Source organism: Myxocyprinus asiaticus, chromosome 42 (assembly GCF_019703515.2).
Source record: "Myxocyprinus asiaticus isolate MX2 ecotype Aquarium Trade chromosome 42, UBuf_Myxa_2, whole genome shotgun sequence".
NCBI classification, from domain to species: Eukaryota; Metazoa; Chordata; class Actinopteri; order Cypriniformes; family Catostomidae; genus Myxocyprinus; species Myxocyprinus asiaticus.
In genome coordinates this window covers 1,517,065-1,531,609 of record NC_059385.1, presented here as the reverse complement: position 1 = coordinate 1,531,609, position 14,545 = coordinate 1,517,065, and the positions used below count along the sequence as shown (strand labels likewise).

The following is a 14,545-nucleotide window of genomic DNA, read 5'->3' as shown; positions in this document are numbered from 1 at the left end:
TTTGTGCAATTAGCTGATGACACCACATTGTTTTTAAAGGATAAAAAACAGTTATCTAAAGCTTTGGTGTTAGCTGATCAGTTTTCATGCGCATCTGGTCTAAAATCAATATTTAAAAATATGAAATAATGTCAATCCATGACTTGGATGATACATCTTTAGAGAATATTCCAGTTAGAAATAGTGTCAAGTACTTGGGCATTCATATTTCCAAAAACCCAATAGCCAGACATCATTTGAATTTTTCTGACAAAATGAAAAAACTAAAAACATTCTTAATATGTGGCTACAGAGAGATTTATCCTTACACGGTAGAGTCCTTTTGTCTAAGGTGGAAGGGCTTTCTCACTTTGTTTACCCTGCTCTCTCTTTATTTGTTAATGACAAAGCCACAAAAGAAATGAATACAATATTTGTAGAAGAATAAACTTCACAAACTAAAAAAGGAATTGCTTTCCAACACCAGGGCTTAAGTGGCCTTGCCTAGATAATCCAAATTCTTTATTCCAAACAACATTTTTGATAAAATTAGTGGCCTGTCTTTTCTTTTGAAATGCAATTACTTGCCTAACAAGTTGCCCATCTCCTTATCCAGTTTTCATCAGCAGTGCCTTCTTGCTTGGAAAATGTGTTTTGTCCACAACATTTCACCACACAAAGTTCTCCTCTGGAACAATTCTGATATAATTGTTAGAAATAAGTCCCTTTTCTTCCCCAGTTGGTTTAACAATCATTTTAATTCTATTTCACTATTTGACGAGTCTGGCAGTATGTTAACTTATAAGCAATTTATGAATTTCCATGACTTCCCAGTTCCGTTAAAGGAATATAACACTTTGATAAAAGCTATTCCAGTGGGTTTAGTTCAGCTAATTTAAAGTCACCTAAAGTTTAGTGTGGGGACTGTAATACACTCTGCTTTGCTCCTAGGTGGCATTGATTTTGTAGATAGAAAATGCAACAATAAACGCAAGATTATTCAAATGAAAAATAAAGGTTTCGCCAAGGGGCAAATTCTACTGGAGATCCTTTGTGATGGATCTAGATTGGAAAAGGTTAAGGAAGTCCACTTTAAAATCCTTCATAAAATCTACCCTGTTAATTCCTCCATTTCCAAATATTCTGACATTGATGAGACATGTTCATTTTGTGGTCATCTAGGAGAAACTGCTGCCCACTTATTTTTTGAATGCAACATAACGAATCATTTCTGGGTTGATTTAAGCTCCTTTATTTTCAGTCCTACAGAAGTTAATCACTCCTTTGTTCTCAAAGATATAATTTTTTACTATGAAAACCCTGATTACTTAACTCTTGCATATGTAGTCAGCTTCTTTTATAATGTACACAAAATTTTTCATTCCTAAACAAAAATGGTCAAAATCTCGATTGTGTCTTCCACTATTTCTTCTGGAATTCACATCTCTAATTTTGTCTCTCAGTCTTATACACAACAATAAAAATTCCAGATTTTTTATGCTTTTTTAAAATATATTTAAACATGTACATGTAGTTCCTCTTTTTTTCCTCCAAAAACCATATCCTCTTCTACAGAGGTTTTTTTTTTTCCTGCAACAATGAACACAATGTATTTTTGCACATATACTAGTACTATGTATGTTACTTGAAGTACATTTAATTACGATATAAATACCATGGTACACGAATAAGGAATATCAAGGCACCATGGTATGGTATGATATCACCACTGTGGCATGAAACTGTTCTTTTGGCGTGGTGTGATATTTTGGCCAGCAGAGGGAAGTATTTGTCTACACAACTGAATTGAATTGAAATCTCTACTGCAGATTTGGTTCTAGGGTCATCACCCTGAAAACATGAAAAACAGACCTTAACTGGTTTCTGATAAGATGCTGCTACCGAAACAACACAGAATAATAATACATAATAGTTATCATAATTCTTTTTTTGTTATTGTTGTTGTGAAACAAGGTACCACTTCACATCAGCGTAGAGGAATTTGCCTGTATTGGTTTGCACATATTCTCCTATAAAAGCAGACATGGGGATGTCATCACCTTTTGTTAAGACTGTTCATTGTGTCACTAACACTGGCATGAGCTGGGTGTCTCTTGCATATATATATATATATATATATATATATATATATATATACAGGTGCATCTCAATAAATTAGAATGTCATGGAAAAGTTCATTTATTTCAGTAATTCAACTCAAATTGTGAAACTCGTGTATTAAATAAATTCAGTGCACACAGACTGAAGTAGTTTAAGTCTTTGGTTCTTTTAATTGTGATGATTTTGGCTCACATTTAACAAAAACCCACCAATTCACTATCTCAAAAAATTAGAATATGGTGACATGCCAATCAGCTAATCAACTCAAAACACCTGCAAAGGTTTCCTGAGCCTTCAAAATGGTCTCTCAGTTTGGTTCACTAGGCTACACAATCATGGGGAAGACTGCTGATCTGACAGTTGTCCAGAAGACAATCATTGACACCCTTCACAAGGAGGGTAAGCCACAAACATTCATTGCCAAAGAAGCTGGCTGTTCACAGAGTGCTGTATCCAAGCATGTTAACAGAAAGTTGAGTGGAAGGAAAAAGTGTGGAAGAAAAAGATGCACAACCAACCGAGAGAACCGCAGCCTTATGAGGATTGTCAAGCAAAATCGATTCAAGAATTTGGGTGAACTTCACAAGGAATGGACTGAGGCTGGGGTCAAGGCATCAAGAGCCACCACACACAGATGTGTCAAGGAATTTGGCTACAGTTGTCGTATTCCTCTTGTCAAGCCACTCCTGAACCACAGACAACGTCAGAGGCGTCTTACCTGGGCTAAGGAGAAGAAGAACTGGACTGTTGCCCAGTGTTCCAAAGTCCTCTTTTCAGATGAGAGCAAGTTTTGTATTTCATTTGGAAACCAAGGTCCTAGAGTCTGGAGGAAGGGTGGAGAAGCTCATAGCCCAAGTTGCTTGAAGTCCAGTGTTAAGTTTCCACAGTCTGTGATGATTTGGGGTGCAATGTCATCTGCTGGTGTTGGTCCATTGTGTTTTTTGAAAACTAAAGTCACTGCACCCGTTTACCAAGAAATTTTGGAGCACTTCATGCTTCCTTCTGCTGACCAGCTTTTTAAAGATGCTGATTTCATTTTCCAGCAGGATTTGGCACCTGCCCACACTGCCAAAAGCACCAAAAGGTGGTTAAATGACCATGGTGTTGGTGTGCTTGACTGGCCAGCAAACTCACCAGACCTGAACCCCGTAGAGAATCTATGGGGTATTGTCAAGAGGAAAATGAGAAACAAGAGACCAAAAAATGCAGATGATCTGAAGGCCACTGTCAAAGAAACCTGGGCTTCCATACCACCTCAGCAGTGCCACAAACTGATCACCTCCATGCCACGCCGAATTGAGGCAGTAATTAAAGCAAAAGGAGCCCCTACCAAGTATTGAGTACATATACAGTAAATGAACATACTTTCCAGAAGGCCAACAATTCACTAAAAATGTTTTTTTATTGGTCTTATGATGTATTCTAATTTTTTGAGATAGTGAATTGGTGGGTTTTTGTTAAATGTGAGCCAAAATCATCACAATTAAAAGAACCAAAGACTTAAACTACTTCAGTCTGTGTGCATTGAATTTATTTAATACACGAGTTTCACAATTTGAAAATAAATCAACTTTTCCATGACATTCTAATTTATTGAGATGCACCTGTATATATATATATATATATGTATGTATGTATATTAAGAAGCTTAAATATAAGATAGTCTTGATTTGTTTACAATTTTTTGGTCACTTCATACATCCATTTGTGTCATTTCATAGCTTTTATAAATTAATTATTATCCTAATACATGGAAAATAGTACATTAGGCTTACTAATAAAGAATGAGTAAATGTATCCAAAGTTTTCTCTGTGTTCATCATTGTGTTGGTGAAGTGAGTGAGTGAGTGCAGCGAAGGCAATTTCCTCCAGCGCCTGTTAAAGGGGCGGAAGTCCGTCAGACACTCACTGGAGTTCCTAAACTCTTTTTCTCTTTCAGTTTCTCACACACACAGTTACAAACTCCAGAGACTCCACAGCGGTTCAGAGGTGAGTGACATGAGTGTTAATCGTGCTCATACACGACTTCTGCACTTTATTTCAACTGCGACAAACTAGAACGATCCCATTATAATAAACAATGTTCGCAATGTGACAGTTTGATACAATGTTGCATTTTCATTCTATTTAGAACGTTTGAGCGCGCGCGGTGGAATCAATCGGATTCAGTCGAGTCGAGTAGAACACTTTTCGAATACAAGTTTAATGTTTTCTGTCAAGAGTTTTCAAGTGAAAACGTTCATAATATCACAGCCAACAAATAAAGCAATAGCGAAATGTTTTGTCAGTGACTTTTGCCCGTTTCTGAAGTTATTTGAAAAATTTGGTCTGTGCTAGTTTGTAAAGTTAAGTGGATCTATGACTATAAAAGAGGAAGTGGTGAGTTTGTAACTTGTTGAAAAGTTCACATGAAGTTTGAGGAGGATGTGTCAGTATACAAGCGTTAAATTAGAGAAGTTAAATGTAGCTGCACATTTCCATAATGTGTGGGGATTGGAAGCGCAGGCGCTTTAATATTAAATATAACTTAATTTAATATGTATAAGTGCATGCGCCATTCTACTGTCATAATTCATTTTAAACGAATAATTTTATCTGCTTATAATAAGGAAGCAGAGTATAGAATCAAAGGGATAAATCACCCAAAAATAATTCTCTCATTTACTCCCCCTCATGCCATCTCAGACATATATGACTTTCTTTCTTCTGCAGAACACAAATGAAGATTTTTAGAAGAATATTTCAGCTCTGTAGGTCCATACAATACAAGTGAATGGTGACCAACATTTTGAAGCTCCAAAAAGCACATAAAGGCAGCATGAAAGTAATCAATACGACTCCAGTGGTTTAATCCATGTCTTCAGAAGCGATATATATACTGTATATAATAGGTGTGGTTGAGAAATAGAGATCAATATTTAAGTCTTCTCTTCTTTTGTTTTTTGGCAATTCGCATTCTTCATGCATATCACCACCTACTGGTCAAAGATGGAGATTTATAGTAAAAAAGGACTTACATTTTGATCTGTTTCTCACCCACACCTAATATATCACTTCTGAAGACATGGATTAAACCACTGTAGGGATTACTTTTATGCTGCCTTTGTGTGCTTTTTGGAGCTTCATAGTTCTGGACACCATTCACTTGCATTGTATGGACCTACAGAGCTGAAATATTCTTCTAAAAATCTTCATTTGTGTTCTGCAGAAGAAAGAAAGTCAAACACATCTGGGATGGCATGAGGGTGAGTAAATGATGAGAGAATTTTCACTGTTGGCTGAACTATTCCTTAAAGTACATACCATGTGAAAAGAAAGTGAGTATAAAATCTGTTGTTGCTGTTCTGAGTCACAGTGAAAGTACTCATGATAAATAGTTAGTATAAGTGATTTAGGGCAAGTTGGTTTAATCTTGCTCTGAAACTAATGTTCCATGCAGAAAAACAGACATTGGAGACAACAGAATGACGGCTTTTGAATGGATAATAATGTTAGTAGGTTAACAGAGATTTCTTAAATGCTGTAGGAAAATAATGAAAAAATTAAAAGTAATTTAATGTAATTTTGATTGTTCCAAATAACTCAATGGTCAGTGACCTTTTCCAGCTATAAATGCACTTAGACTCAGAGTGTTGTCTTATTTTGGGTAGTGTGTGTGCATGCATGTGTGCTGGGGTCATCGGTGTATTGTAGCCAGGTTCCACCCACCCCCAACCTTGATATGATAGACGTGACCCTGCATTTCCAAACAGAACTCCGGTCGGGTGCGTCTCCGTGTCTCCGGTCTGCAGGTGATGTCTGAAGAGTAATCGCCTGCAGTATCAACAGCCACATTCTTTAATAATAATAAGTTGTTTATAAAAACGCTAGGAAAGACTGTTCAGGTTGGGAGTGCATTCCTGTTAAATAAGAGAAGGCTTTTAAAGGGAATCAAGGAAAAAAACTCGTAAAGGATAATCATTAGTTTCTCAGCGTTGCGTACAAAGCACACCTGTGTTTTACAGGGAGCCGAGAATTCTTTCACAACTAACTAAAGAACCCGTTATCATATAGAGCAGTGTCTGAGAATTTGTTTACAGGTCAGTAAGGTAGTTTCGAGGTACAGAGGTCAAACTCACACGGCTAAACATTAAACTGTCAGATGTTTAAGCCGCACTGAAAGCTGAAACTCCAACGCAGTTAGAGCCTGCAGAGCTTAGTTTCCTTTAGAATAAATTCATAAATTACCACCAATAGAGTGGTAGCTCACCCCTGTCTACACATACTGTGATTTAGCTGCTGTCAAATGCATTATTTTAGTGCTTGGATTGGATGTAGAATTAGGTAATTCCTCTATAAATGGAACTTTCCAGAAACTCCATGCTGGGTTGTCGTACGCTGCTGTTTTTAGCCGTTGGGATGTTTGGCTGTGATCTCAAACCAATATTACCGGTCCATATTTAACCCTGATTGTACTGATTTAATTTTAGATTTTTAAATCTTCTTTAATTTTATTATTGGGCCACTGTACTGCAGGTTGCCCGTTTTCCAGGGCGTGCCTTTGGCATCATGTCGTCCAGTTACTGAGCAGCCTGGCACCATTCGTACCATGGGAAAACCCAACCGTAATGGACAGATCATTGGAAAGGCGTGTTAGTTTCATAGTTTCAGTTCATCTATATCCATGATGACGGATATATTAAGCCTTCCATTTAAAAGCACAGGAGACATTATGGAATAGGACTGGATAACTCAAGGCCGCATTTACATGGCATCTGAAGTAATCACGTTATTCTCTGCTTTTGGCGTCCAACTGTGAAGAGGCATGCACGCAACATGTGCACACATTTTATTAGCAAGTAAAGGTGTTTACATGCAACACAAAATCGGCATAATGGGCAAAAATCTACCCATGTCGATCAGTTTATTCTTAAGCCTTTTATGGTCTTACACCAACAAAGGATCGCCATTTAATGCATTTACATGATCAAATGCGTTGTCAGCTTATTAAGCATAATCAGTACGCGCTCAGTGTCTTTTGAAGTAGGGCTTGGCTTTCATTGTTGTATGCTGATAAGGATCACTCAGTCTTAACCTGTTACTGGTCTCTTACTTTTTACTTCTTTTTATTGTTTATAAATGGTTTGTAGCTCACTGACTGTGTTTGAAGCTTATATGTTGACCTTGTTTGCCTCAGTAAGCTACTCCAATGCACTCAAAGAAGACTACATGGAATGGTTTGAAAGATGTTAGTGGTCAATCGATGTGGTTTTCAGTGGCCGTTGCCGATATATAGAGAGCAGGATGGCCGAAATAAATCTAAAATACATGATACAATTTAACAACATCAAATTGGATGTGTACAAAATTTCTAAAGAGAAACCTAACGCTTCCCTTATACAAAGTTAACTCAAATTTGCTTAAAATTGGGAAAAAAAGACATTTTTTGATACATTTTGAAACTAAGACATAGGAAGGTTAACGCCTGTTAATCATCCAAGCAAACGCGGTTAATGGCCGATGCCACTAATGTCAAAATGGCTAATTATCGGATTATTAATTGGCCTGGCCGATGTATTGGTCTAACAAGTTGATGTGATTCCCATTAAAAATTGAAGTTTGGGTTGTGACTAGGGCTGGGTATTGTTTCAGATTTCCCGATTCAATTCAATTCTGATTCACAAGCTCTTGATTCGATTCCGATTCAATATTGATTCATATGGGTATATTTCAGTTACTCTATAATGTCCTTTTTGCTTACATATGAAATATGTTTTTTTTTTTTTTCAGATAATGCTGTTAATTATACAGGGGACCTTCTAACTAGGTACATTAGGAAAATATTAAATTCACAAATGATATTTGATTAGTTTTTCATCATTTTGGTCACATTTTGCCTTTTTAAAAATGAACAAATCCTATGTATATAATATTTAATATATCATTTCTTTTGTTACATGTTAATTGTTTAATTGCACAGTTTGTTTTTACAAGTATTTACATTGATTTGTTAAACACGTGCTAAAAAACAGCACTGTCTCTAAGAAAACAGGCATTTCTGTAAAAGCATCTGAAGATGAGCGCAAGTTAACGAAAGAACGGCTTTATCTCATCTATGCTATGCATGATTACAATTATATTTTTATTTATGTTTACTGACTGTAGGGAACAAAAAGGATATTAAAATAGACATTATTTAATGACAAATGAGTCGCATGGATCTCTTTGGACATGCATTACATGGAAAGATTTTTCTCTCAACACGCAGTGAAAGGATTTCCTCTCATTGTAGTAGAGGGTTGCGTATAGAGTAAATGATATATATATATAATTAAAGATTGGATCTTAATTGAGTACAGCTGCTAGATGTAGCTTAAAGAGATGGACTAAAAACACAAACCTCACACTTCGATTTCAATAGAGCAATGTCTTTAAAGAAGCTCTTCATGGCTCCTCGAGTCTTGCTGGAGCATGACACTTTTGATGATAACTCTGAATGACAACTGAATTTTTGATCTTGATAAGATAAGAAAATGAAGCTATTAGAAATTCTTTGTAGAAATACACACATGCCTCGTGGCTCCAGGCGTGGAAAACCGATTCATTTGCTGTGATCAATATGTTCTTCACACAATGCTTCTATAACCGCACCCTTTATGGTTCTGCTAGTACTGTTGGCAAAAGAACATGTTGTTGCATTAGTTATTGACTCATTCAATAATCATGCAGAAAACACAATGCAGTAACCAGCTCGTCTTTCATATCTTTCGACTTTTGTCCAACATATGTCAATATAAGTTTGGAAAATTCACAGCCTGCTGTTTTACCTTTTAAAAACTCCTATTTGCATTCTAGTTCATTTAAATGATCCTGCATCAGATGTACACAACATTTCTAAAGTGAAGCAAACACTTATTTGATCAATATTTGCTTAAAGTATTAGTTCACCCAAAAATGATGGCTGGTGATGGTAATATTGGCATGAAATGTCTCCACACAGCATGTGAATGAATGAATTAGGCTAAATGAATTTATAAAAGTACCAATATTGATTATAGTCCCTTTATATGAAGTCATTAACGCTGCATGGATAATAATTATGAAATAGTTAAAATAATCCTACTAAAAATAATTTCGGAAGTGGTTTAGCAGGTCAAAAAAAACTAGACATATCAACTTCCCAAACGTATTTCACATCAACTACCCATAAATAAAACATATGCATTCTATAGGGCTCTTGCACACTAGAGAAAACTTTGACAGAGCGGTTGACGTATAGGAAACCACAAGATCTGTTTTTGACTGTGTGGAAAGCCCTGTCAGTTCAAAATCAAGCGTGAATACAGCGAATTCGATTTTACGAATGCACAACTGGTCTGTCTGAAATTCTCTTGATCATTGGATGCCTTTGCTTGCATTGCACCAACAATTAAAATTCTCAACTTTAAGTTGCATGATGGAGAATTTTTGTAATCCCTTGAGTCTTTGTGATGAACCATTGCCATTGAAATGAATGGATTCACACAGTAAACTTTAGCATGTAGGCGCGGTTAGAAACAGACAGAGTTGGGCAGGTGAATGACGATGTTTTTAACTTCCAAAAGCGTCACAGTTACAGCAATGGGACAAGCTCTTAAAATACTTGTGTGCTCCAAGAATGCCCCCCTCCCATCCCTTTTATATAAATAGAGATTGCTCTTTTGTTTTATCTGTACTACGTGATATGTTTGGACAATGAATCAGCTTGTTCTCAGACTTACTTAGAAAGTCTTTTCCAGATAAATCTAGCTATTTCACAGGTAGGCCTAAATCGGTATTATTCTGCTCTGTTTGGCTATTTGTTGTAGCCAAAAGTTTGAACCTTTTGTTGTAACACAACTGACGTATTTGTGTGACATGCTGTCGTCTCAAAGGATTTGTGGTTAGTTCAGTTTCTGTGCTGTTGAGTGCTCATTGTTGATCTTAGATTAAACAGGAATACAGTTGAAACAACTTCATTTTGTCACTTCCGAAGCTAAGAGTTTGTCCAGATCTATCGATGCTACATCAGATCATTTTTTGGCTGCCTGTATATAATTAGAAGAAAACACAGACATAATAGATGACCTAATCTGAGTGTCCTGCTGCAAGAACAACAGTAATAATGTGTAAATATTGCTGATGTTTCTCAGGCTGTGAATTGGACTTTAGCAGTACAGGCTACACCAGAAACAGTGACCCAGCCAACCATGAGCAGCACCTACAGCGTATCCTTGATCGGACCTTCTCCCTGGGGTTTCAGACTTCAGGGTGGTAAGGACTTCAGCATGCCCCTCACCATCTCAAGAGTAAGTGTCTGCTTCTACTACACAACAAACAGTCACGCTGTGAATGCTTTAATAGAACCGTTGTAATGTTATGAAGACATCTCTACGTGTTGCTCTCCTATGTCCTTCGTATGAGTGTAAATTAAAGACCCTGGAAGCCATGAACCAAACCATCCAGATTTGAGGTGAATCACGACATTACAGACTTTGAGTTTAAGCAAAACAGTATTTGAAAATCTGTCAAAAAGACAAAAGGTTCTGTGTACTTAACGTCTTTAATGTGTGAAAGAACTACAGTTCCATGAAGCATTGCCAGTGATGTAATTGAACTAATGGGAAAATAGAAGGATTTTGATTTAAGAGGTTGATTATAAGTATAGAATCAGTGTATTGCTAAGTATTCAGATATATACAAACACTGTATATGAGTAGTTTGAGAGTGTAGGGGACACCAATTCGATTGCATCTTTTCAACTCGTGATTGCGTTTCTCTTCAGGATCATGGGTAGTGTGGTTCTCTTACCAGGAATATTCCACTATTAAAAACTATTTTTAAAAAATGACGTTGAAATAACATGGACTGATGGTGTCAAAAGATGCATATGGGTCAATGACGTGACGCTCATTTTTTGTCCGCATATAATACATTATTAAAAAATACATTACAAGTGCAATTCACACCAGACAATTACGTGAATACAGCTGTTCTGTGATGAAGTCATTTTTATATTTTTTCTGAGGCTTAAAGTAAAAAATGTCATGTGGTACAACTGTGGTTTGGTTCAGGTCATTTGGTGCAACCATGAGAAAACATATTCTTGACTATTCATTACATTTCAAAAAATATATTTTTTCACCTTGAAACGTATGTTTGAAAACTTGTTAGAAATTAATGATTAAGTTGTGTTCACTCTCATGTATTCATGGTGCAAGGAAACTATTTTAATACCTTTTACTTCATGGTTGCACCACATGACATTTTTATATATTAAATAAATATTATTATTTTTTCGTACAAAATGCTGTAAATGTTTTTCAAACAATTTGTAAAAGCAACATGAACTCAAAGATTGTGTTTTCAAACTTGACCCATCTGTTTTAAACCAGATTTTTTTTAAATATATCGAATTGTTTCGACATTATTTGTCCCATATATTCATATACCATCGATTAACAACCTCAGAGCTCACGGTAGGTCGGTCTTTAAAGGTTTACAAGTCATCTTTAAAAATTAATTCACCTATGTAAAAAAATAATGGGATTTGTTACTTTCGGAGCCAAACTGTTGCACTCTATTAGCGAGTGGGACATTCTCATTCTAGAGAACATTTGATTGGACAAACATTGTTAAACGTCTCTGCATGCATGATGATGTCATCAATATTTTTGGTCTACTTATGTCAATTTTAAATGCATTAATCTGCTAAAAGTTTGTTTTAGGAGTCAACATTTAGGAGTATGCTAGCATCTCGCTTCAAAGCTACAGACATAGACTAAAAACCACAAAACTAGGAGTTTGATCTTTAGGATGGGCAAAGCTGTTCATCGGACATGGGGAGGAAATGGAGGTCTGCAACCCGACCCTGGCCGATGGGACCTGTGAATCCGCTGGGTTCGTGTCAGTTTTTGAAGTATGACGTCGGGTTTGTAATTAATTAAAAAATAAACAGGCCTACCTAACTTGTTTCGCGCATGTGCTCACACTCACAGAGACACGATCTCAGGTATTTTTATTTGTATAGCGCTTTTTACAACACGCATCGTTTCAAAGCAGCTTTACAGAAGATCATGCATTAACAGAAAATTTAAATGTAATATCTATAAAGTCTTAGAGTCACCATTGTGTAGTTTGATTAAATATGATTGAAAATTGTGTATAAAAATAAATCATAATTGTATTTAGACCACCAGTGAGCAAGCCGAAAGCGACTGTGGCAAGGAACACAAAACTCTGTGGTTCCTGGTTTTCGTTTTAAGGCCCGTGCAGACTTCTTCAAGGACAGTATAGTGGGGCAGTGCCCCCTTTTGACCCGCCCATGTTTCATGGGGTCTTCAGTTGTCTATAACAGGTCCATGACAGACATATTGTTCTTTCACAGTGTACATATTCTCTCTCACAACACGTACGCACATGTTGTTTGGCAGCTCGTCTTCAGGCTCTTGAGTGATGATAGATGACGTGCCATGGACCTTGTTTTGTAGCTCACATTTGCGTACAGCACGGTTGGCATCTCTTAACCACATCTGTTGTCTTTCCTGTCTGCAATATTTATCTCTTATACTCATCCTGTATGAACAGTGCTCTCATTTCCCCTTTAAAATGAAGTGTGTTCATAATTTTTAGGAAATTGTCAGGTACTACACGGAAGAGCTAGAAAGGTTATAGTGGCTAGCGCACACTTCTCCCTTTTAAAGTCAACATGAAATCAAAATGTACTTTCTGCTTTTATTGTGCATGATTCAAAAGTGCATGTTATTCTAAAGAATATATAATATGTTTGGCCTCATAATCGTTAACCAGAAAGTAATAAATTGCACAGCCTCTGAAATGTCTTGATAAAAATGACAATGATAATGACAAAAAAGTGTGAAATTATATTTATATTTTGCATAAAGAAAATGAAGCCTACATTAAGTACCATTAAGATTTTTGTCCTTGTACCTTTATTTTCAGGAGACTTGAGCACATTTTTACTGCCTAATTCTCATTACAGTAACACAATCATGTTTTTAATCCATTGCAGTAAAAAAAATGCTGTTGCAAATGATTGTTTTTTAGATAAAATCAGCAACAAGTAAATACAGTACCAAGGGAGAACTACTTTGATCTTCTTTTCACATTGCAGTCATAATGAACCATTGCAGAAATGAGTATTTGTGGGTTAAATGTGAGTCACGATGTGGAAATAAAATGGGTTGTGAATACAGTTTAAATTAAATTTTAATGTCTTATTAAAGAGTAATGTTTTAAATATAGAGCTTCAGAGTTTATATTACCAAAGGGTTTCCATCAGGAAAGCAGACATCTGTTTGAAGTTAACTTCATTGCACAGGAAATAAAGAATGTCCTAGTACGACACAATGTTAATGTGTTTGTTGGTTTTCGGATATATATTTTGCCGTAAAACCGCTCCAAGTAAAACCTGCCCTTGTCCTGTCCATTAGTTCTGCTCAAACATACTCCATCTGGCTCATTTATTCATCTTATTTCCTGTTAAACAGGGACAAAAAGTCCCCCAAATGCAGTCCTGGGTTGCTCACCTGGCTTCCACATGCAACATTGGACTTAGAGGAACGTTATGCATCTTCTGCGATGAAGATGAATCTCTCTACAGAGGGAGCACAGGAGCTCTGGTGCACCAGCTGCAATCTTAACACTCAAATAGAGACACCAGGAATATCTCTCTGGAAGCTCTTTACTCATAAATCTCAGCTCTGTTTTGGCAGTTGATGCTGGTTGGCGTGTGTTGAGTGAGGAGATCTTGGCATGGACCTCTGTGAGTGGAGAATGAGACAATCTCTGATGAATGGTTAGTGCTGCCTGGATGTAGTAACCATCCTTTTGTTGTTAGTTTTGGAGGGTTTCTTATAGACGATTTGGTACAGATCTGCCCTGACATTTAGCTCTTCATATCCACGGCTTTATTTTGTCCAATGAAGGGAGACTGCAGGGGTTAAGATATTGGGATGTTTACGGCTCCAAAACCTAGTGAGCTCCCTTGCTGTTTAATGTCTACGTAGGGATCTGCACTAGATACACTGTCATCTTGAAGGAGTATTCCGGGTTCAATACAAGTTCAGCTCACTCGACAGCATTTGTAGCACAAAAATAATGTTTACTCGTCCCTCGTTTATTTAAAAAAATCACAAATGTGTGTTCCAGTGGGACACTTACAATGGAAGTCAATGGGGTCAATCTGTAAACATTAAAATACTCACTGTTTCAGAAGTATAGACACAAGACATGATTTTTGTATTATTACAGTGCATCCGGAATGTATTCACAGCACTTCACTTTTTCCACATTTTGTTTATGTTACAGCCTTATTCCAAAATGGATTAAATTCATTATTTTCCTCAAAATTCTACAAACAATACCCCATAATGACAACGTGAAAGAAGGTTGTTTGAAATCTTTGCAAATTTATTAAAAATAAAAA

At 36.5% G+C, this 14,545-nt stretch overlaps 1 protein-coding gene across 3 annotated transcripts in view; it reads left to right on the top strand.

Annotated features, from left to right (window-relative positions):
- Positions 1 to 3,957: 3,957 nt before the first annotated feature.
- LOC127433074 (PDZ and LIM domain protein 5-like) overlaps positions 3,958 to 14,545 on the top strand; it is a 112,737-nt gene continuing 102,149 nt past the window's right edge. For 2 of the 3 annotated variants that reach the window (XM_051684722.1, XM_051684720.1), the window contains exons 1-2: positions 3,958 to 4,089; positions 10,251 to 10,406. In XM_051684722.1, coding sequence (XP_051540682.1) covers positions 10,308 to 10,406 — 99 coding nt within the window. In that variant the 5' untranslated portion in view covers positions 3,958 to 4,089; positions 10,251 to 10,307. Of the gene's footprint in view, positions 4,090 to 9,803; positions 9,879 to 10,250; positions 10,407 to 14,545 lie in introns of those variants that run through there. The other variant, XM_051684721.1, reaches the window with a different exon arrangement.